The 24,731-nt window shown below is 41.5% G+C and overlaps 1 protein-coding gene across 1 annotated transcript in view; it reads left to right on the top strand.

Moving 5' to 3' along the window:
* The first annotated feature begins 2,051 nt into the window (after positions 1–2,051).
* LOC133563721 (fibroblast growth factor 4B-like) overlaps positions 2,052–24,731 on the top strand; it is a 25,532-nt gene continuing 2,852 nt past the window's right edge. Inside the window, exons 1-2 of the mRNA XM_061918014.1 lie at positions 2,052–2,746; positions 3,088–3,191. Of these exons, the coding sequence (XP_061773998.1) occupies positions 2,407–2,746; positions 3,088–3,191 (444 nt within the window). The 5' untranslated portion in view covers positions 2,052–2,406. The remainder of the gene's footprint in view (positions 2,747–3,087; positions 3,192–24,731) is intronic.

Genomic DNA, 24,731 nt, shown 5'->3' with positions numbered 1-24,731 from the left:
GCACGGCCACTCTCCCATAACTTTGTGTTGAATTTGAAAAAAAAACATTTGTTTTTTCACTAAAGAAGGGTTTGGTAAATGTGGTTCTGAAACTGCTGGGCTTCAGTGCCTCCAACTAGGTCACCAACCACTCAATTATGCGATTAAAGCAGACGACTTATAGCTTGGATCGGGCTAGAACAAAATGTCCGCTACAACCCGAGACGTCTAACGCAGGCGTCAACATAAGCGTCATCATCGTCATCATCGTCATCATCGTCATCATTGTCATCATTCCACGACGTTTTCAACAGGATACTTCGAGGGAAATTTAAAATTGCAATTTAGTAAACTATACTGACTGTATTGGCAGGTGTTGCAATGTTAATATTTCATCATACATATACAGTGGGGCAAAAAAGTATTTAGTCAGCCAGCGATTGTGCAAGTTCTCCCACTTCAAAGGATGACAGAGGTCTGTCATTTTCATCATAGGTACACTTCAACTGGGAGAGACAGAATGGGGGAAATAATCCAGGAATTCCCATTGTAGGAATTTTAAAGAATTGATTTGTAAATGATGGTGGGAAATAAGTATTTGGTGACTTCAAACAAGGAAGATCTCTGGCTCTCACAGACCTGTAACTTCTTCTCTAAGAAGCTCTTCTGTCCTCCACTCGTTACCTGTATTAATGGCACCTGTTTCAACTTGTTATATGTATAAAAGACACCTGTCCACAGCCTCAAACAGTCAGACTCCAAACTCCACTATGGCCAAGACCAAAGAGCCGTCGAAGGACACCAGGAAAATAATTGTAGACCTGCACCAGACTGGGAAGAGTGAATCTACAATAGGCAAGCAGCTTGGTGTGAAAAAATCAACTGTAGGAGCAATTATCAGAAAATGGAAGACATACAAGACCACTGATAATCTCCCTCGATCAGGGGCTCCACGCAAGATCTCATCCCATGGGGTCAAAATGATCATGAGAACGGTGAGCAAAAATCCCAGAACCACACGGGGGGACCTGGTGAATGACCTGCAGAGAGCTGGGACCAAAGTAACAAAGGTTACCATCAGTAACACACTACGCCGACAGGGAATCAAATCCTGCAGTGCCAGATGTGTCCCCCTGCTTAAGCCAGTGCATGTCCAGGCCCTTCTGAAGTTTGCCAGAGAGCACATGGATGATACAGCAGAGGATTGGGAGAATGTCATGTGGTCAGATGAAACCAAAATAGAACTTTTTGGTATAAACTCAACTGGTGGTGTTTGGAGGAAGAAGAATACTGAGTTGCATCCCAAGAACACCATACCTACTGTGGAGCATGGGGGTGGAAACATCATGCTTTGGGGCTGTTGTTCTGCTAAGGGGACAGGACGATTGATCCGTGTTAAGGAAAGAATGAATGGGGCCATGTATCCTGAGATTTGGAGCCAAAACCTCCTTCCATCAGTGAGAGCTTTGAATGGTTGACCAAATACTTATTTTCCACCATCATTTACAAATAAATTATTTAAAATTCCTACAATGTGAATTCCTGGATTATTTTCCACATTCTGTCTCTCCCAGTTGAAGTGTACCTATGATGAAAATGACAGACCTCTGTCATCATTTGAAGTGGGAGAACTTGCACAATCGCTGGCTGACTAAATACTTTTTGGCCCCACTGTTTACAAACTATCAGACTGCGTGGTCGGTAGTAGTGGGTTTCAGTAGGCCTTTAATGAATACTTAGGCCTGCCACGCTTCTGCATGTTAACGTGTGTCGTGACGGTGGTGCTTGGAGAGAAAAAGTTTGAGACCCCCAGCTCCAGAATGTTCCATGGGTGAAGTTGTTGAAAGGCGCTTCAGCAAAAAAAAAAAAAAAGCGTGGCAGCATAAAGTTGTGTCATTGCTCTCCAGTGACAAGCGGGACTGTTTTTACACCTTCTTTCTAAATAAGGCAGCAGGCTGACAGACATATGACCACCCACCCAATTTGGGAGCAGCGTGAGAGACCACCCCTCCTTTCCCAGGCCGGCCGTGGCAAGACATTGAAGACTCCACGCCAGACTCCGGTGCTTTCCTGCCGCCTACAGGATGCCGGGCCCGGCCTGAGAGAGCTGAGGGGGGGGCGGGGGTGGGGAAGCTCCTTCTCTCTTCCTGGTTCCTGCCCCACGTCACGGGGTCTCCTCCAGGTTAGCCCCGGAGAGAGAGCGAGTGAGGGGAGAGAGAGAGGCGCTGCGAAACATGGTAATCATCATCAGCAGCAGCAGCAGCGCCATCGCCTCCCGCGTCTCCTCTGCTCCTCCGCGCCGGGGCTTGCGTTTCATGCCCCGCGCGCCAGAAATAACCCCGAGCCAGCATGCCGACTGGAGAAAAACAAGAAGAGCGGTATTTTTAGCCTCATTAATTTGCAGCACGTGGTCTGAAGGTAAACCGGATGGCCGGAGCTCACAGGCTCCTCGTCAGTATGTCCTGCACGTCGGGCCGGACGCTGACCGCCGCGGCGCTGCTCCTCTGCCTGCTGCTGGGCGCCGCGTCGGCACAGCCGCTGCCCGGCGGCCGGACGAACGCCACCGCGCTGGAGAGGCGCTGGGAGACGCTGTTCTCCCGCTCCGTGCTGGGGATCTCCGGGGAGAAGCCGGAGCTCAACTGGGAGAGCGACTACCTGCTGGGCATCAAGCGGGTGCGGAGGCTCTACTGCAACGTGGGCATCGGCTTCCACCTGCAGGTGCTCCCGGACGGACGGATCACCGGCGTGCACCACGAGAACCCGTACAGTGAGTCCCTTCTAATGTGCGTGTGCGTGTGCAATTCTATTATTACAAACAATCGCCGCTCGACACACATGTCCGCCACCCGGCCCCTTCCCCCCCCCCGAGCATGACATGAATGTACGGCCGCTTTTAGACACAACTTATTTTTACGCGGGCCACGCAAATGGCGCCACAAAAAAAAATACAAAAATGCGTGTTGCGTGTGCAGATGTTGAGGGATGCGGAACAAAGCGGCGCCCAGCAAGGTTACACAACCTCAAAGATGCGGGGAGGCCACCGAATGCACGGAAAAAAGAAGCATTGTTGAAATTATTGACCTTTTTTTTTTTTTTTTCCTTACCCAGGTCTGATTGAGATCTCCACGGTGGAGAGAGGAGTGGTGAGCCTGCACGGAGTCAAGAGTGACTTGTACGTCGCCATGAACAGACGAGGGAGACTATACGGGACGGTAAATATGGACTTTTTTGTTATTGCTTACATCTCATTGTGCTAAATGTGAAGCACATTTCAAGTGCATCAGGGTAGTCTTTTGAACCTTTGTTGGCCTTGGAAAAACCCAGAGACAAACCACCAGCAGAAATCACTAAAAAAACGAAACTCAGTTGACAGTAAAAAGTCGTCGTCGCAATTGTTGGATATGACTTTAAAGCAGGGGTGTCGAACTCAAACACAAAGTGGGACAGAATTTTAAACGGAACAAAGCCGCGGGCCAAAGTTGAACAAATGAACCTTTTAATAGGGACCCAAACAAGTTTTGCATTAAATATTGAACAAGCAAGGCTTATATAACTTTAGTGACATGCAAAATCCAGTTTCAAATAATAATAATAATAATTAAAACAATATCAATGGCATATCAAATAAAACTTAAATAAAAATGTTATGTCTTTTTTGTATTTGCAATCTTCTGAGGTAAATATCAAATGTTTTCCACAGGCTAATAATACATTTGAAAATAAAATAACAATAACGAATGAACCAAACATTCAAGCCTTGAAGTAGCAAGAGAAAAGGCATGAATAAAACGTTAATTATTGATCAGTTTGCTGGAAGTTTCCCGGAAGAGTTAGTGCTGCAAGGGTTTCTGAGTATTTGTTCTGTTGTGTTACGGTGCGGATGTTCACCTGAAATGTGTTTGTCATTCTTGTTTGGTGTGCGTTCACCGTGTGGCTCATATTTGTAACAGTACTAAAGTTGTTTATACGGCCACCCTCAGTGTGACCTGTATGGCAGTTGACCAAGTATGCCTTGCATTCACTTGTGTGAGTGTGTGTGTGTGTGTGTGTGTTTGTGTGTGTGTGTGTGTGTGTGTGTAAAAGCCACAAATATTATGTGACACGCTGTTAGTATGGAGGAAAAGCGGACGTGAGGACAGGTTGTAGAGAACGCTAAAGGCAGTGCCTTAAATGCACGCCCCCAATATAGTTGTCCAGGTGGAAATCGGTAGAAATTCGGGAGAATGGTTGCCCCGGGAGATTTTCAGGAGGGGCACTGAACTTCGGGAGTCTACCGGGAAAATTAGGAGGGTTGGCAAGTATGAGTATTAGCGGTGAATGTGGTGTTACAGCGGCACCAACGCTGTATAACACCGGCGGGCCAGCTCTAATGCTACATTGATATTGCCTCAAGGGCCAAATTAAATTACACGGGGGGCCAGATTTGGCCCGCGGGCCAGAGTTTGACACCCATGCTTTAAAGCATAAGTAAGCATGTATCACTATAGCTCTTGTCTCAAAGTAGGTGTACTGTCAGCACCTGTCACATCACACCCTGACTTATTTTGTATTTTTGGTGGTTTTCCTGTGTGTAGTCTTTTTACTTCTTGTCTGGCGCTTCTATTTTTTGGGGGTATTTTCCTGTAGCAGTTTCATGTCTTCCTTTGAGCGATATTTCCCGCATCTACTTTGTTTTAGCAATCAAGAATATTTCAGTTCTTTTCACCCTGTGATGAGGTTGCGACTTGTCCAGGGTGTAACCCACCTTCCGCCCGATTGTAGCTGAGATAGGCTCCGAAGGGAATAACCGGTAGAAAATGGATGGATTATCCTTCTTTGTGGGGACATTGTTGATTTGTCATGTACGGATGTACTTTATGGACGCCGTTCTGCTGCGCAGTAAGTCTTTGCTGTCGTCCAGCATTCTGGTTTTGTTGACTTTGTAGTTCAGTTTTAGTTTTGTTCCGCATAACCTTCCCTAAGCTTCAATGCCCTTTCTTAGGGGCCCTCACCATTTGTTAATTTCTTTGTTAAAGCATTAAATACCTTTTTTTACCTGCACCCTGCCTCCTGCTGTTCACGACATCTACAAAGCAATTAGCTACAGGCTGCAACCTACTGATATGGGAGAGTATTACACGGTTATTCTACACCAGTGTTTTTCAACCTTTTCTGAGCCAAGGCACATTTTTTTTCATTGAAAAAATTAAGAGTCACACCACCAGCAGAAAACATTAAAAAAAATGAACTCAGCAGCGGATATTGACGATAAAAAAGTCATTCTCGCAATTGTTGGCTATGAATTCCCACCCTAGCCCAGAGTTTTCAACCTTTTTTGAGTGAGGCACATTTTTTGCGTTGAAAAAATGCGGAGGCACACCACCAGCAGAAATTATTTAAAATTGAAACTCACTTAACGGTAAAATGTGGTAAAATGTTGGCTATGACCTTAAAGCATAAGGAAGCATGTATCACTATAGCTCTTGTCTCAAAGTAGGTGTACTGTCACCACCTGTCACATCACACCCTGACTTATTTTCACTTTTTTGCTGTTTTCCTGTGTGTAGTCTTTTACTTCTTGGCTTGCACGCTTATTTTGGTGGCTTTTTCTCTTTTTTTGTTGGTATTTCACTGTAGCAGTTTCATGTCTTCCTTTAAACGATATTTCCTGCATCTACTTTGTTTTAGCAATCAAGAATATTTCAGTTGTTTTCATCCTTCTTTGTGGGGACATTGTCATGTCATGTTGGGATGTACTTTGTGGACGCCGTCTTTGCTCCACAGTAAGTCTTTGCTGTCGTCCAGCATTCTCTTTTTGTTGACTTTGTAGCCCGTTCAGTTTTAGTTTGGTTCTGCATAGCCTTCCCTAAGCTTCAGTGCCTTTTCTTAGGGGCGCCCACTTTTTGTTTATTTTTGGTTTAAGCTTTAGACACATTTTTACCTGCACCCTGCCTCCTGCTCTAGACAGCACCGACACTCACTCAACAACACATCATTTGCAGACTATAATTACTGCTTTGCAAAGGATATTTTTAACCCAAATAGGTGAAACTAGATCATCTCCCACTAGTGTGCCGCGGCACAATGGTTGAAAAACACTGCATTAGGGTACACGATTTAGTACTTTTAGAGGTGCTGACCAAATTGTGTCAGTATTACTGGGTATCAATTCAGCAGTGGCTTACCGTATTTCCTTGAATTGCCGCCGGGGCGCTAATTAATTTAAAACCTCTTCTCACTCTGGCACTTACCAAAGGCATGCAGTAAAATATTGAGTGTGATGTACGGATACCATCATAAAAAAAACAGATGTATTATGGTCTTACCTTTACTTATAAATGAAGTCCATGCCAGCTCCTTCTGATCAAAATCATTGATAACTTGTTTATAGAAATCTTCCTTATCTCTCTTCAGTTTTAAAAGTCTCTCTGTCTTGATGGAGATCTTCCTTTATTACCTCCTGCTTCGATTGAAAGTCTAGTTTAGAAAACTGCAATCAGACCCCTGCTATCAGTTAGCTCGGCTCCTCAAGTGCGGGCGACGACAGAATTATCCTCGGTCAACTCCCCCTCCCGTTCTGCTCCGTGGGTGATCTCTTTATCCCACCGCTGCCACCATGAAGTGTTATTGTAGAAATAATACACTGGGTATTTAGGACTGGAACATGCTTTGTTTCAGTCCGGTTGTTCACAAAGCCAGCATAAGAGTAGTGGTGTTACATCCTAAAAGGTCCGTCGTGCACCCCCCCCCCGCGTCATGTCCGTCCCAGCACATACCACGTTACTCATTGTCACTTCTTCTGCAGCCGAGTAGTCGCAAGAAGGATCACTAGCGCCCTCTACCACCAGGAGGCGGGAGTCATTTAATGACTCATATTTGACACACGCAGCTACGGTATATTAAAAAAACATAGCTGCCTACTGTTCTTTTTAGCTTGGACCTTAAATCCTACAAAATATCTCTTAATCTTCTTCCCTTTATGCGATTTCAAATTATTGAACCCAGCCTCCTCCATTTTGAAAATGATGACAGGTGAAGTGTCACTCGTGATGTCACAAGTTTGACCAGGTGGTAATACTAAGCATGCGCTAATTATTTTGCGAAGCGAGTGTGACCCGGCAGTAATCCAAGGCAGGCACATACTGTATGCCCTGCGGCAATTCAAGGAAATACAGTATTTTGCTACCTTTTGTCGCAAAACTAAACAGCAGCTCAAACACTTGGCGAGGAAACAGTCACTTGGAGGCAATGAATGCCAAGTAAGCAAGTACAGTAGGGCCTTTGTGTAAGAGGAAAGGGGTGTGTTGCGGTGTGTTGGGGTGTGTTGGGGTGTGTGGGGGTGTGTTGGGGTGTGTTGGGGTGTGTTGGGTGTGTTGGGGTGTGTTGGGGTGTGTGGGGGTGTGTTGGGGTGTGTTGGGGTGTGTTGGGGTGTGTGGGGTGTGTTGGGGTGTGTTGGAGTGTGTTGGGGTGTGTTGGGTGTGTTGGGGTGTGTTGGGGTGTGTGGGGGTGTGTGGGGGGGTGTGGGGGTGTGTGGGGGTGTGTTGGGTGTGTTGGGTGTGTTGGGGTGTGTTGGGGTGTGTGGGGGTGTGTTGGGGTGTGTTGGGTGTGTTGGGGTGTGTTGGGGTGTGTGGGGGTGTGTGGGGGTGTGTTGGGGTGTGTGGGGGTGTGTGGGGGTGTGTTGGGGTGTGTTGGGGTGTGTTGGGGTGTGCACTCTTATTAGGGCTGGGAGTCTTTGGGCACCACATGATCCGATTCCATTATTGGGAGTAATGATTCGATTCATCAATCAAATCAATAGTTTCTAATATTTGGATGCCAGTTCTATACATTCCTTCTTAAAAAAAGGCAAACAGCTTTGATAAATGTTTATATCGCTTAAAAGAAAACTGGTTTTATTTAATAAAATTCAACCGAAACATTTAATAAAGTCAAATTCAAATCATTTGTAAAGTAAAACTGTACAGCAGATATGATCATCTACATCCGGGATGTCCAAAGTGCGGCCCGGGGGCCATTTGTGGCCCGCAGCTAACTGTTTACCGGCCCGCCACACATTCTGGAAATACTATTGCAAAATAAAAAAGGACATTAAATGTATTGGAATGAGGTGAAATCTAACGAGAAAAAGTTGCAATGTTGACACAAAGCTGCCATGCAGGCCGTTTTTTTTCCTTTTGTCTTTATTTTACCATGTAAAAACCATCTTTAGCATGAATTGATGAAGGTGAAAAACAAGTTGAAAAACTTATTGGGGTGTTACCATTTAGTGGTCAATTGTAGGGAATATGTACTGTACTGTGCAATCTAATAATTACAAGTTTCAATCAATCAATTATTTATTTTACATTTTTTTGCCATTGCTCAAAACAAAAATAATGACAAAAAATCCATGTTATAAAAAATTATTTTCAAAGCTCCAATTAGTCCAAATATTTCACTTTAAAATGTTTTATGCGGTAAATATTGCATATATTGTGTAGTTGCCATATAAAAACATAAACGTTTTCTTTGACAAAAGAGCATAAAACAAACAAAATAATAGTTTAAACGTAAAATTGACGGATATATCTGAAGTTGATCTCGTAACTTAAGTGTTGAAAGTTTAAAAAAAAAACTAATAAAAATGTATCACTTTCTGAGTGGGGCACCTTTTGGATCCCAAATATATTTAATGGTATTTTATTTATCTTTTCACTGTGATTACTCAAAAATAATAAAGAATTAAAATCAATAGTGTCCTGCATTATTGATCTTTTAGGGCTCTAATTACTAAATACTGCATATTTCAGTTTTACTATAAAAAAAAACAAAGATATTTCTGACAGAAAAGCCATAAAACCTTTTTTTTTTAAGTTGATATAGAGATTTACTGTAGGCGTTAAATAAAAAATAATACAAATTTGACTTATTTTTAACATTTTAATAACTGAGACCCTTTATGGTCCCCGGGACCCCTAAAGGTAAAATCATTTTTAAAAATCCACATCATTTGTTATGGTTTGAAATGGAAAAATATCAAAATGGCCCCCGCATGCTTTAATTTTTCCATGTGGGGCCCTCAGTGGAAAAAGTTTGGACACCCCTGATCCACATCAACAATGATTTGTCTGAGTGGCTGGACAGGGCAGATAAAAAAATATATATTTTTGTTTTTACTTTAAAAGATTAAAAATCGTTACAAATCGCAATTCACTTGAAAAATAATTTCCCCCCACCCTTACAGTCTGAGGAAAAAGATTGAAAGTGTCACTCTACACAGCATCTGGCGCTCTGGTCAAAGTTGGAATTACACATTTTAAGATATTCAACACTCTACTAAAATCTGGCAGCTTAAGTGGAAAGGTCACCCCCTCAATTAATCACGTGTCATGTGTCAGGTAAACCGTGACAAATGGGGCCATGTGAAGCCTCGTCCTACTGCATGCCTGATAGAAAATGCTCGAACGTAAAGTAAGGCTCGGCTTTTCAAAACACGTTAGCGTAATGCTAATTTATATTGACTTTGCCATAGCCACGCTAAAGATTAACATTAACGATTTGACATAGTCATTTTACAGCAAGTGTGTAGGATAAGTACAATAGTTGGAGTATAAACTCGGGCTGTCTTCCACTAAAGACTTTTATAGTCAAATCTGATTTAAGGTCCAAGCTTACATCACACTCAAATTTTTACTGCATACCTTTGGTAAGTGCAGGAGTGAGAAGAGGTTTTAAAATAATTAGCGCATGCTTACTTTTATCGCATGCCTTTGGTAAGCGCAGGAGTGAGAAGAGGTTTTAAAATAATTAGCGCATGCTTACTTTTACCGCATGCCTTTGGTAAGCGCAGGAGTGAGAAGAGGTTTTAAAATAATTAGTGCACGCTTACTTTTACCGCATGCCTTTGGTAAGCGGCGGAGTGAGAAGAGGACATCCAGTATTTGTACTTGCCATCGTAATGTAAAGAAGCTAGCGTCATTAGCATGAGCTAATACGTTTATGAGTGTCTGTGTTAATATTATTAACATACCGTCGTGCATGAATAAAAAAGTGTGAAAGTATAATTCCGCTTAGGGCCTGAATTTAGCCCTGGCAGGTAGCACAGACCCTGACCTCGCCTTCTGCCCAAAAGTCAGCTACGAATGATAGCTGATGGAATCATGAAGTAAGAATTAAGTAAGTAAGTTTTATTGGGTGGCGACTTGTCCAGGGTGTACCCTGCCTTCTGCCCGATTGTAGCTGAGATAGGCGCCAGCGCCCCCCGCGACCCCGAAAGGGAATGAGCGGTAGAAAATGGATGGATGGAAGTTTTATTGGTGTTCAATGAAGACACTTCTTGACTTGGCCTCTCTGGACGTAGAAAAAAGTTAGAATTATGTCACCTTTTGCTTCATCGTGGCTGCTTTTAAAGGAGAAGTAAAACATTTGAGCTGAATTATATTTATATAGCGCTGTTCTCTATTGACTCAAAGTGCTTTACATAGTGAAACCCAATATCTAAGTTCCATTTAAAGCAGTGTGGGTGGCACTGGGAGCAGGTGGGTCAAGTACCTTGCCCAAGGACACAACGGCAGTGACTAGGATGGCGGGAGCGGGGATCGAACCTGCAACCCTCAAGTTGCTGGCACGGCCGCTCTACCAACCGAGCTATACCGCCCCCCAATTGACTTTTATTACAGCGGAACTTAAAAAAAGGAGTTTGGGATGCTGCTGTCAAGTCGTGTTATGAAGACAATGACAATAGAAATACAAGTGGAACCTCAGTTTTTCCTTAGTAATCCATCCCAAAATGTCTTTCAAAAACTAAATCATACAAAAACATAAGCAAAAAAATAATTATATAAATCCAATAATTAATTCCAGTCATCCAGAACACATTTTTCAGGGAGTAAATGTAGTTTTGCAAGTAGGCAACCTTGTGACATCAAATGAAATGATGAATAAAAATATTCACATTTGTGTGGTTTTAAACATGTGACGTAAGGAACTGTTATAAAAGTGTAAAACAAAGTTAGCCACATTTCAAAATGGGTTCCAAAGGCTCCTAATTTAGTTGCTGATATACGCAGTAACAAAGGAAGTCATTTCTATTTGTATTATTTTGTCAAAACTATTATTCATCTACTTGTTGATGTACTGTTTATTTTCTGCTGTAACAATATTTCCAGCCACACTTCCGTTAAAATAACAAGTACTTTATTTTTCTGTTATTTGGATCCTCTATATTAGGTTTGGGCAATACTACACATTTGGGTATGGATCGGATAGCAAGTTGTCGAGGGGCAGTGGGGGTCACATCAATGCTGATACTGATACTTCAAATTTTCAAGATCACTCATCACTCATTTTTTCCTCACAATTCCAATCGGACAAAAACAAAAGATGGTCGTAAAACAATATCAATTAAATGTGAACATTTTTCTGATTTCAATAATCTGGTTTTAGTCCTCAAAGTCCTCCTGTGTCCATTTCTTGAGTTTGGAAACAACAGCAAAAATTTTACAAAAGATTTTTGGATCGTGAAAAATATCGATCTAACCACTTTGGTATCGACCTGATACTATACTGCTTGGTATTGTTATTATTGTACATTCAGTTTGCATATCTTCCGACTGCAGCATGATCCTCGTCCTCCAGTGATAATAATACATGAAAGAAACACCATATTTTCCTGACTATATGCACTGAAAATAACTTTTTTCCCTCAAATGATAAGTGATAAGTGTGACCAGCAGAATTAATCAAATACAGCAAAACTGTGCATTTTAACAAGAAAAAGATATGTTGAAACTAATAAAACAGATTTGTTAATAAATAGCGTATACGACACACTTAAAATCCTTTTTTTTCCTCAAAACTCGACAGTGTGCCTTATAACCCGGAGCGCCTAATGTATGGAATAATTCTGGTTATGCTTACCAAACTCGAAGCAATTTTATTTGGTAAACGGTGTAATGATACGTGTGAATGGCAGTCACAAAAAAGATATACGTGTAGACTGCAATATGATGGCAATATGACTCAAGTAAACACCATCAACATTTTATATGTTCCATTGAAAATATAGAACATTACACACGGCATTCAAAAATCTATTAAAATGTTTTAGTACGCTTGATGGCTTGTACTGTGCTTCAACATACGAGTATTATTATGGTGTGTGTATTACGTAAGACATATTATCTGGCGTTTTGTTTCCCGATATTATGCAAAAGCGACTTTTCTTACACTTTGGTACCTGCTGATCTGTATTTGGGATCTGCATGAATCCTGAAAAATTGCGCGCATCCGCCTTTGTAGTCCGTGTCGACACTGTCGTTGATAAGCTTCTTCTTCAGGTTTTCCCACACATTAGTCCCATTGCTTTTATGAGCGGTCGAGCGAGTCAGAAGCCAAAAAATATATATTATTTTTTTAATTTTTATTTGTGGCGGCCGTAATTCTTTCGTGGCGGGCCGCTACAAAAAAAAAAAAAGAAAAAGAAAAATAAATTTTTTTTTTTTGTTTTTTTTTTAGGCTTCTGACTTGCTTGACCACTCATAAAAGCAATAGGTCTGTGAATGGAGCTTGTAGTTACATATTATATAAATATTATATAAATATGTACATAAAGCGTTGTAATTATATTCCAACTCCGCGTTCTTCTTGGTCATCGCCGCTGCCGCTTATGGCTTTTTTGTCGATATCCGATATTGTCCAACTCTTAATTATCAATACCCATATCGATATATACAGTCGTGGAATGAACACATTATTATGCCTAATTTTGTTGTGATGCCCGCTGGATGCATTAAACAATGTAACAAGATTTTCCTAAATAAATCAACACAAGTTATGGAAAAAATGCCAACATAGTACTGCCATATTTATTATTGAAGTCACAAAGTGCATTATTTTTTTCAACATGCCTCAAAACAGCAGCTTGGAATTTGGGACGTGCTCTCCTTGAGAGAGCATGAGGAAGTTGAAGTGGGCGGGGTTGAAGTAGGAGCTAGCGGGGGTGTATATTGTAGCGTCCCGGAAGAGTTAGTGCTGCAAGGGATTCTGGGTATTTGTTCTGTTGTGTTTATGCTGTGTTACGGTGTGGATGTTCTCTCGAAATGTGTTTGTCATTCTTGTTTGGTGTGGGTTCACAGTGTGGTGCATATTTGTAACAGTGTTAAAGTTGTTTATATGACCACCCTCAGTGTGACCTGTATGGCTGTTGTGACTGGGCCGGCACGCAAAGGCAGTGCCTTTAAGGTTTATTGGCGCTCTGTACTTCTCCCTACGTCCGTGTACACAGCGGCGTTTTAAAAAGTAGTACATTTTACTTTTTGAAATCGATACTGACAATTTTGAAACCAATACCGATAATTTCTGATATTACATTTTAAAGCATTTATCGGCCGATAATATCGGCAGTACGATATTATCGGACATCTTTACTTAACAAAACACTTTTAACATTCTTCTCCGTGACTTGTCCTTTTGGAAGAAGTGTCACAAAAAGCCAAGAAAAAAGCAAAACATACCTAAAGTGAGATGAGGTGTGTTGTGAGTTTGTTGCTTCCTGATTGTACTTTACACACAAACATGCTTGTTTCAATGTTGTTGTTTTTCATGTGCTTATCGTTCAAATGTTTTTGTTTTGCTGGATTGTGCGATGGAAGCTAATGCAGAGATTTACGACAGGTCAGCAAAAAAGCCGGGTGTCACTGGTGCCGCAATGTCAACAAAGACGTGTGTTCCCGTTAGCGGCCGCTGTGTTGCTGTGGCCGACGTGTTTGACAGGCAGAATGTTTCTCCTCTGGAGTGATGAAGTGTTAGCTTGCCGCTGTGCTGAGGATCTGATAAGAGATTCAATTTGGGCGCTTGCAGTCTCTGAAGGAAGCAGGCTGCTCTGCACTTGTGTACTTAGTGTGTGGTTAGTGTGCACTGTGCGACATTATTGAAATGACTTGTTTCTATACGTTTACACTCACTGTGTGTATTCTTGGTATGTTCACAGCAGTTTGGACTATTTCTAACAGGAACTCTGCTAGTTGTGTCCACTATTAAACTTAAAGGCCTACTGACATGAGATGTTCTTATTTAAACGGGGATAGCAGCTCCATTCTATGTGTCATACTTCATCATTTTGCCATATTGCCATATTTTTGCTGAAAGGATTTAGTAGAGAACATCCACCATAAAGTCCGCAACTTTTGGTCACTAATAAAAAAGCTTTGCACCAGTGGACGGGTGGTGGCGATGCCCATCTCTGCCTTTCGCAAGGAACCCTCTTAGAAACACGATCTTTCGAAATGATGGCTGCATAATACACTGTACTTTGTGTGTGTGGTCCAATCCAACCGTGTTCGCTTGACCGCTCTGTTTCATAGTAAAGCTTGACTGTCATCTTTCGGGAATGTAAACTTTGACGTCTCCATCATTAATTGAACAAATTGCAAAAGATTCAGCAACACAGATGTCCAGAATACTGTGGAATTGTGCGATTAAAACAGACGACTTATATCTTGGATCGGGCTGGAACAAAATATCCTCTACAATGCGTGACGTCACGCGCACGCGTCATCATACTGCGACGGTTTAGCATGATACTTCCGTGCAAAATTTAAAATTGCAATTTAGTAAAGTAAAGCGGCCGTATTGTCATGTGTTGCAATGTTAATATTTCATCATTGATATATAAACTATCAGAATATTGTCATGTGTTGCAATGTTAATATTTCATCATTGATATATAAACTATCAGAATATTGTCATGTGTTGCAATGTTAATATTTCATCATTGATATATAAACTATCAGAATATTGTCATGTGTTGCAATGTTAATATTTCATCATTGATATATAAACTATCAGAATATTGTCATGTGTTGCAATGTTAATATTTCATCATTGATATATAAACTATCAGACTGTGTGGTCGCTAGTCGTGGCTTTCAGTAGGACTTTAAGTTAAGTTAAAGTAGCAATGATTGTCACACACACACTAGGTGTGATGAAATATGTCCTCTGCATTTGACCCCATCTCCTTGTTCCACCCCCTGGGAGGTGAGGGGAGCAGTGGGCAGCAGTGGTGGCTGCGCCTGCCAATAATTTTTGGGTGATTTAACCCCCAATTCCAACCCTTGATGCTGAGTGCCAAGCAGGGAGGTAATGGTTCCCATTTTTATAGTCTTTGGTAAGACTCGGCCGGGGTTTGAACTCCCGACCTGCCCATCTCAGGGCGGACACTCTAACCCAGTGGTTCTTAACCTTGTTGGAGGTACAAACCCCACCAGTTTCATTCATATGCACATTCACCGAACCCTTCATTAGTTAAAAAAAAAGTGGGGTTTTTTTCAAATTCAAGAAAAAGTTATACGTTTTTGGTAACACTTTAGTATAGGGAACATATTCTAAGTAACAAAGACTTAATTTTGTCATGATCTGTGGTCTGGATCATGTTTTGTTATCTTTTTGTTAGTTTTTTTTGGCTCTTTTAGTTCCTTTTTGCGCTCCCTTGTTTTGTTTGGTTACCATGCCGACATGATTTTCACCTGCCTCTGGTGTTCAGAACGTGCACCTGTTTCTAAACAAGACCCTCACTTAAGCCTGTCTTTGCCAGTCAGTCGGCCTGGCGTCATTGCTTGTTTTCATGTGATACCACAGTTCATGTTGCTCTATTCATGCCTTGTCCACCAAAGTCTTGTTTATTTCTTGCCACAGTTTTGTGTTTGTTCGAAGCCATAGTTTATGTTTGTTTACCTCCTGCCCTGCCAATATTTATCGAGTTAATATGTTCCTACCTGCAAGCCTTGTCCGGAATAGTCCGTTTGCATCCCAGGAGAACAAACTTCACAGTAAGCTGGTGCACAAATTGAACCGTGCATGAACATCACCTTGTTTGAACAACAAAGCCAACACAGAGCATAAACTCACAACAAATGACACACCTGCAAATCAGTCAGACGTTGCTGTATCCGTAATACGCCGATAGGGAGAAGTTTGTATTTACACGATGAGTCGGGTGTGTTTTGACCTCCGCCGAACCCCTGAGGCTGACTCACCGAACCCCTAGGGTTCGATCGAACCCAGGTTAAAGGGGAACATTATCAGCAGACCTATGTAAGCGTCAATATATACCTTGATGGTGCAGAGAAAAGACCATCTATTTTTTTAACCGATTTCCGAACTCTAAATGGGTGAATTTTGGCGCATTCAACGCCTTTCTGTTTATCGCGCTGGAGGCGATGACGTCAGAATGTGACGTCGCCGAGGTAACACACCCGCCATTTTCATTTTCAACACATTACAAACACCGGGTCTCAGCTCTGTTATTTTCCGTTTTTTTGACTATTTTTTGGAACCTTGGAGACATCATGCCTGGTGGGTGTGTTGTCGGAGGGTGTAACAACACTAACAGGGAGGGATTCAAGTTGCACCACTGGCAAGAAATCTGCCACCAGACCCCCATTGAATGTACCAGAGTGTCTCCACATTTGACCGTCGATGCTAAGACAGACATGGCACAGAGATGTATGGATAACCTGCAGATGCATTTGCAACGATAGTCAACAAAATCACAAAGGTGAGTTTTGTTGATGTTGACTGCCAGCTAATCGATGCTAACATGCTACGCTAATCGATGCTAACATGCTATTTACCGGCGGTGCTAAAGCAGACATGGCACAGAGATGTATGGATAACCTGTAGATGCATTTGCAACTATATTACGTTTCCTTCCACCCACATTTAATGCGAAACAAACACTTACCAATCGACGGATTTAAGTTGCTCCAGTGTCAAAAGATGCGAAAGTCCTGATCGTTTGGTCCGCACATTTTACCGGCGATGCTAACGCAGCTATTCGGCCATGCTATGGCTATGAATAGCGTCAATAGCTATTCGCTCAATAGCTTCAGTTTCTTCTTCAATACTTTCATACTCCAACCATCTGTTTCAATACATGCGTAATCTGTTGAATCGCTTAAGTCGCTGAAATCCGAGTTTGAATCCGAGCTAATGTCGCTATATCTTGCTGTGGTATTCCCATTGTTTGTTTACATTGGCAGCACTGTGTGACGTCACAGGGAAATGGCCAGTGTCTTCGCAGAGAGCGAAAATAAGGCACTTTAAGCTTTATTTAGGGATATTCCGAGACCGGTAAAATTTTGAAAAAAACTTCCAAAAATACAACAAGCCACTGGGAACTGATTTTCATTGTTTTTAACCCTTTTGAAATTGTGATAATGTTCCCCTTTAAGAACCACTGCCCTAACCACTATGCCACTGAGTAAGTTATTGGTTATTGGCCTAGAGGTTAGAGTGTAAAAATGGGACCTATTACCTCCCTGCTTGACACTCAGCATGGGGTTGAATCACCAAAAATTATTCACAGGCGCGGCCACACCTGCTGCTCACTGCTCCCCACACCTCCCAGGTGGTGATCAAGGGTGATGCCTCAAATGCACAGAATAAATTTGCCACAGCGAGTGTGTGTGTGACAATCATGGTTACTTTAACTTTATTAATTAAGATAGTGTTCCATTAATTGAGGGTTTGATAAAACGGACATTTGAAGATAAAGCTTTGTGTTAGTATAAACAATTAAACTTTTTCTCGTCATGCCTTTTGATCGATTTTTATCTATTTTTGCTGTTTTTTTGGTGGACTTTTATTTCTACATTGCGCTACTGACCAATAAAAAAACAAAAGCCTAGTCGAGGTTGGGCGTGGGAGTGTTTGCAGCTGGAAGTAATCGACGGGTCAGCTTTAACAATCAGCGTCCATGTAAGCTGGAGTATTTCTTGGGGAGGTGTGCAAATTTGCACGTCACACCTGTGTACACGCCGGTGACTTGACACAGGAGCATTAAGCGGGTTTCACAGACTGAAGTCGAAAATGAAAGTGGCAAAATGTGTATTCAAGGCCTACAATGCGTGCATGTTGGCTAATCTGTTGCGAACAAAGGGCACTGATTAAATCAATATTTTTCAAGTTAAAAAATAAATATATATATATTACCAAATAAACGCCCTTGGGCAAATAACCGCCCATGTCCTAATAGCCGCCGGGGGTCCGACCCCATTTTGTGAATTAACCGCCTCTTCCTAATAACCGCATATGTCCAAATAGCAGCCCATGGGCTGTTATTTGCATAATTTCCATTAAAATCATATTGATTTCATTAGGCCCAATTTATAAGTTCAAATGAAAAGCAAAGGTGCAGTAATTCTGGTCATTACGGTAACAGCAGACGCGTGGAGTCCAGAGAGTTACATGACAATCAAAGACTTAACAAAATATGTGCCGTGAAGGCTTACGTTACGTGGGGATTCTGGGTAATCCACATATTGCAAAGGGTCACCGCATATAGCGTAACACACACGCAACGACAAAAACAAACCCACGAGGATAAGTTTCAACTCGGCAAGCAACAATAGGAGTGAGTTGAATGAACAGGATACCGGTACACCACAACGGATGGATGGGAATACTTTAAGGGGGAAGAAGAACAGAAAGTTAGACCTAAAGTTCAAGCTAGCGGTTGTGAAGTAGAATTCTGGTTTGGCAGCGGCCAGGCAGTTTAACGTTGACCCAAAACGTGTACGAAAATGGAAACAAAAAAAGGGAGAACTACTATCTCCGGCGGCAATCAATGGAAATTGGGCTCGCTTATCTGGTGGAGGTAGGAAGAAAGTGAGCGACGAGCTTGATGCTAATTTGTGTCAGTGGATACATCACGTTCGTGGACTGAACCACCGGGTGTCCCGCAAAATGATCCGCATTAAGGCCAAGGAGTTGTATGCCACCGCGAGTGACACGAGAGACACCGCGCTGGTGTTTGGTGCAACGAGGGGCTGGCTTCATCGATTCTTGCGTCGGAACAACTTTACCCTCAGGAAGAGAAACAACTGGACAGTAACCATTGTAACCAAATAACGGCCTGGTGCAAATAATTGCCTGCTTCTTTTAAACGCCCGTTTCCAAAATCGATTTTGTGAAATAACGCCCGGGCTACTATTTGGTAATATAGGGTATTTATATACAGTATATATATATATATATATATATATTTTCAAGATTTTGTGATATAGGAATTTCTATTAGTCTGTTCACTGTATGTTAGCATCAAGATAGCCAACCTTAATCCTCTGTGGTTCTATTGCTTTTTTACAGTTTATTTCAAACTGTACTGTTAACGTGATTTTTGTGCACTTTAAATGTATATTAATGGACTTTGTGTGCTTGGATTTACAGTACCTTCCTTTTGGAGAATATCAACAAACACGTTTATGTTGGAAGTTTTTTCACCCCTAATTAAAAGGAATGTTTACATATCTGTCAAACTAGATTCCTTACATTCCGGGAAGGCATAATAATAAACCATGAGTGTACAAAGTGCAGCCTGTGTCACATCGTAGTAATAGAATGGGCAGCAATAATTAATAGATTAAAAAGGCAAAACTTTGTATTTTAACGAGAAAAATAAATGTTAATACTAATAACACAAATTTGTTAATAAATACCGTATTTTCCAGACAATAAGGCGCACTTGAAATCCTTTTTTTTCCCCTCAAAATTCGACAGAGCGCCTTGTAACCTGGTGCGCCTAATGTATGGAATAATTATGCTTTTGCTTACCGACCTCGAAGCAATTTTATTTGGTACATGGTGTAATGATAAGTGTGACCTGTAGATGGCAGTCAAACATAAGAGATATGTGTATACTGCAATATGATGGCAATATGACTCAAGTAAACAACACCAACATTTTATATGCCCATCCATCCATCCATCCATTTTCTACCGCTCATTCCCTTTGGGTCGCGGGGGGCGCTGGTACCTATCTCAGCTGCAATCGGACGGAAGGCGGGTACACCCTAGACAAGTCGCCACCTCATCACAGGGCCAACACAGATAGACAGACAACATTCACACACTAGGGACCATTTAGTGTTGCCAATCAACCTATCCCCAGGTGCATGTCTTTGGAGGTGGGAGGGGCCTATCCCCAGGTGCATGTCTTTGGAGGTGGGAGGGGCCTATCCCCAGGTGCATGTCTTTGGAGGTGGGAGGGGCCTATCCCCAGGTGCATGTCTTTGGAGGTGGGAGGGGCCTATCCCCAGGTGCATGTCTTTGGAGGTGGGAGGAAGCCGGAGTACCCGGAGGGAACCCACGCAGTCACAGGGAGAACATGCAAACTCCACACAGAAAGATCCCGAGCCTGGGATTGAACTCAGGACTACTCAGGACATTTGTGTGTGTGTATATATATATATATATATATATATATATATATATATATATATATATATATATATATATATATATATATATATATATATATATGTCTTGATTGGATTATCCAGAGAATAGTGCTGGATACCGTGGTAGAGCGCAATATGTAGGTGTGGGAAAAATCACAAGACTACTTCATCTCTACAGAACTGTTTCATGAGGGGTTCCCTCAATCATCAGGAGATTCTCCTGATGATCCCAATAAAATCAAGAAAAATTGTTTAAACAAATGTTCGTACTTCAATGTATATTATTCTTAAAAATCGATATGCAATCTTTCTTTTTAAAATGCATAACACTGATCAGATTGATTTTAGAGTCAATGATTTATCATAATGATCATACATTTAACCAATCCGATTGTTTTAGTTGATAACTCAATAGAATTGATTTTCTTTGTAAACACCGTGTTTCAGAAATGACTGCCCATGTTTCTTTTGCAAGGTTGTATCCTATGCCCTCAACGTGATGACTAAATATTAACTTAGAACATGCTTGATGTTGGAAATATTGCAAACACGTATGTTTTGTGGTCAATAAAATCATTTACTTTAGGAGAAAACGTTTGATATTAGTTGAAAATAAGTACCCCCGTGGTTTCAGTACTCAATGGTGCACGGTGGATCAGTGCCTCACAGAGAGAAGATCCTGGCTTCTATTAATCAGCTCGGGAACACCAAATCACATCGGGTATTTTTTGCCAGTCTAATCGCTCCAAATGTAATATTTTGGTATTGTATTGGGCCACATCATGAGGTAGTCCAAATCCGTTTGGAATCGGATCTTTACAAATGTGACTTCAGTCTAAACGGCAAAACAAATTGTTTGCGATATTTACGGAATCTTTGGTCGAGCAACGTGCAGCACGATCACTTTCCTTTTCTCAATTCTCTTATTCCTCCTCCCGAAGTCGTTTTCCATCATCTGACTACTTCCTGTACACGACGGCCACGGCACAAACCCACCAACACACTGATTTGTGGCATCTTTTCTCCGGGAGTAGTGACTTCCTTGTTCATTTACGGGATCCGCTCAACTTCCTGTTTTCACTTTATCCAACTGCACATGTGACATGGAGGCCACGTTTTCTCTATAGATCAGGGGTCGGCAACCCAAAATGTTGAAAGAGCCAAATTGGACCAAAAATACAAAAACAAATCTGTCTGGAGCCGCAAAAAATTTAAAGGCCTACTGAAATGAGATGTTCTTATTTAAACGGGGATAGCAGCTCAATTCTATGTGTCATACTTCATCATTTCGCCATATTGCCATATTTTTGCTGAAAGGATTTAGTAGAGAACATCCAGGATAAAGTCTGGGGGCTCCTCACGTCCTCACATAGTTTTTAATGGAAGCCACCAGCAGCAAGAGCTGTTCGGACCAAGAAAACGACAATTTCCCCATTCATTTGAGCAAGGATGAAAGATTCGAGGATGATGATATTGATAGCGAAGGACTAGAAAAAATTAAATAAAATAAAGTTTAAAAAAAAGGCGATTGCATTGGGACGGCTTCAGATGTTTTTAGACACATTTACTAGGATAATTCTGGGAACTCCCTTATCTTTCTATTGTGTTGCTAGTGTTTTAGTGAGATTAACAGTACCTGATAGTCGGAGGTGTGTGTCTGAGGGAAGTCACGGCAGATACAAGGACGACGCAAACTCCACAGATCTCCGGTATGAGTCGACTTTTAACACGATTTTCTCACTGAAACCTGCCGGTTGACAAGTGGTTGGGATCCATGTTCACTTGACCGCTCTGATCCACAGTAAATCTTCACCTCTGGGAATTTTAAACAAGGAATCAGCGTGTGTTTGTGTGGCTAAAGGCTAAAGCTTCCCACCTCCATCTTTCTACTTTGACTTCTCCATTATTAATTGAACAAATTGCAAAAGATTCAGCAAAACAGATGTCCGGAATACTGTTTAATTGCGCGATGAAAAGAGACGACTTTTAGCCACAAATAGTGCTGCGCTAATATTTTCTGACAGTCCGTGACGTCACGCGCACGCGTCATCATTCCGCGACGTTTTCAACAAGAAACTCTGCGGGAAATTTAAAATTGCAATTTAGTAAAGTAAAGCGGCCGTATTGTCATGTGTTGCAATGTTAATATTTCATCATTGATATATAAACTATCAGACTGCGTGGTGGCTAGTAGTGGCTTTCAGTAGGCCTTTAAAGCCATATTACATACAGATAGTGTCATGAGATATAAATTGAATTATGATGACTTCAAGCAGGGGTGTCAAAGTCAAACACAAAGTGGGCCAACATTTAAAAGTGAACAAAGCCACGGGCCAATGTTGAACAAATTCAACTTTTAATAGGGACCCAAACAAGTTTTGCATTGAATATTGAACAAGCAAGGCTTATATAACTTTATAGTGACATGTAAAGTCAAATTTTAAATAAAAATAATAATAATAATCAAAAAATATCAATGGCATATCAAATGAAACTTAAATAAAAATTGAATGCCTCTTTTCCATTCGCAGCCCTCTGAGGTAAATATCAAAATAAACTGTTTCCACAGGCTAATAATACATTTGCAAATAAAATAACAATAATGAATGAATAAAACATTCAAGCGTTGAAGTAGCAAGAGAAAATGCATGAGTAAAACGTTAATTATTGCTTGGCGGGGGGGGTATATTGTAGTGTCCCGGAAGAGTTAGTGCTGCAAGGGATTCTGGGTATTTGTTCTGTTGTGTTTATGTTGTGTTACGGTGCGGATGTTCTCCCGAAATGTTTTTGTTATTCTTGTTTGGTGTGGGTTCACAGTGTGGTGCATATTTGTAAGATTGTTAAAGTTCTTTATACGGCCACCTTCAGTGTGACCTGTATGGCTGTTGACCAGGTATGAATTGCATTCACTTGTGTGCGTGTGTGTGTAAAAGCTGCATATATTATGTGACTGGGTTGGCACGCTATTTCTATGTAGGAAAAGAGGACGAGACGACAGGTTGTAGAGGACGCTAAAGGCAGTGCCATTAAGGCACGCCCCCAATATTGTCGTCCGGGTGGAAATGGGGAGAAATTTGGGAGAATGGTTACCCCGGGAGATTTTCGGGAGGGGCACTGAAATTTGGGAGTCCGGGAAAATCAGGAGGGTTGGCATGTATGAGTATTAGCGCTGCTGTATAATACCGGAGGGCCAGCTCTAATGTTAATTTCATATTGCCTCAAGGGCCAAATGAAATTAAAGGGCGGGCCTAATTTGGCCTGCGGGCCAGAGTTTGACACCCATGACTTAAAGGAAACTAAATGAGTTCAAATATAGCTACAAATGAGGCGTAATGATGCAATATGTACATACAGCTAGCCTAAATAGCATGTTAGCATCGATTAGCTTGCAGTCATGCGGTGACCAAATATGTCTGATTAGCACACTCCACACAAGTCAATAACATCAACAAAACTCACCTTTGTGCATTCATGTACAACGTTAAAAGTTTGGTGGACAAAATGAGAGAAAAAGAAGAGGCCTAAAACACGTCTTAGAAAGTCGGAGAAAGTTGTACATGTAAACAAACAAGGGTGAGTTCAAGGACCGCCAAAATTAGCAGGAGAAAACGGCACTCGTCAAATACTTGAATCCGTGAAGCATGTTTAATATAAACAGTGTGTTTTATAGCAATTAGGGAGGTTTGTGTCATGTTTGTCCTTCTACAGAAACCAAATTAAAACAAAAAATATGTTTTTTTCCCCTCATTTCCATTTTTCATATGTTTTTGAAAAAGCTCCAGAGAGCCACTAGGGCGGCGCTGCATGCGGCTCCAGAGCCGCGGGTTGCCGACCCCTGATCTAGATAGACAGCTAATACTTTATTGATTCCCTCAGGAAAATTAAAATGTAATAATCTAAACAGTCAGCTTGAAAAAGTCTGAATTGGGAAAAATCCGATTTGTTCCACTTTGGCCTGCAGTGTAAACATAGTCTTTGACCTCCGGGGCTAGAGTTAGCTTTCTTTTGCTCCCTGGCCGATAAATCGTTGATGATTCTTTCTGTCTTTTCTTATTACTTTCTCGATCCTTCTTCAAATATTCTTGTTTTTTAACTCCGTCAGCCTTCCTTTTTTCTCTCAACCTTTCTCAAACTTTTTTGTGGTTTTGGCATGTTGGCTTTCTTGAATCTTTCTCTGAACTCTACAATTACAAATAGAAACAGCAGCTTTTTTGCTTTAAATAGATGATTGAAATTCAGATTTTTGAAGACCATCACTTACTTTAAACTATGTTCAAAATAATAGGATTAAACTGCCTTTTTAATTTGTCACCACTGAAATGCTATCATGTGTTTTGGGTGTGAATGTTGTCTGTCTATCTGTGTTGGCCCTGCGATGAGGTGGCCACTTGTCCAGGGTGTACCCCGCCTTCCGCCCGATTGTAGCTGAGATAGGCACCAGCGCCCCATGCGACCACAACGGGAATAAGCGGTAGAAAGTGGATGGATGGATGTTTCGGGTGTGACAATTTGAGCTAATTTTGGCCACAATAAATTATGTTAGCAAGCAAGAAT

Source organism: Nerophis ophidion, linkage group LG12 (assembly GCF_033978795.1).
Source record: "Nerophis ophidion isolate RoL-2023_Sa linkage group LG12, RoL_Noph_v1.0, whole genome shotgun sequence".
Lineage (NCBI taxonomy): Eukaryota > Metazoa > Chordata > Actinopteri > Syngnathiformes > Syngnathidae > Nerophis > Nerophis ophidion.
Note: the sequence above shows the minus strand (reverse complement) of the source record. Positions and strands in the feature narration are given on the sequence as shown.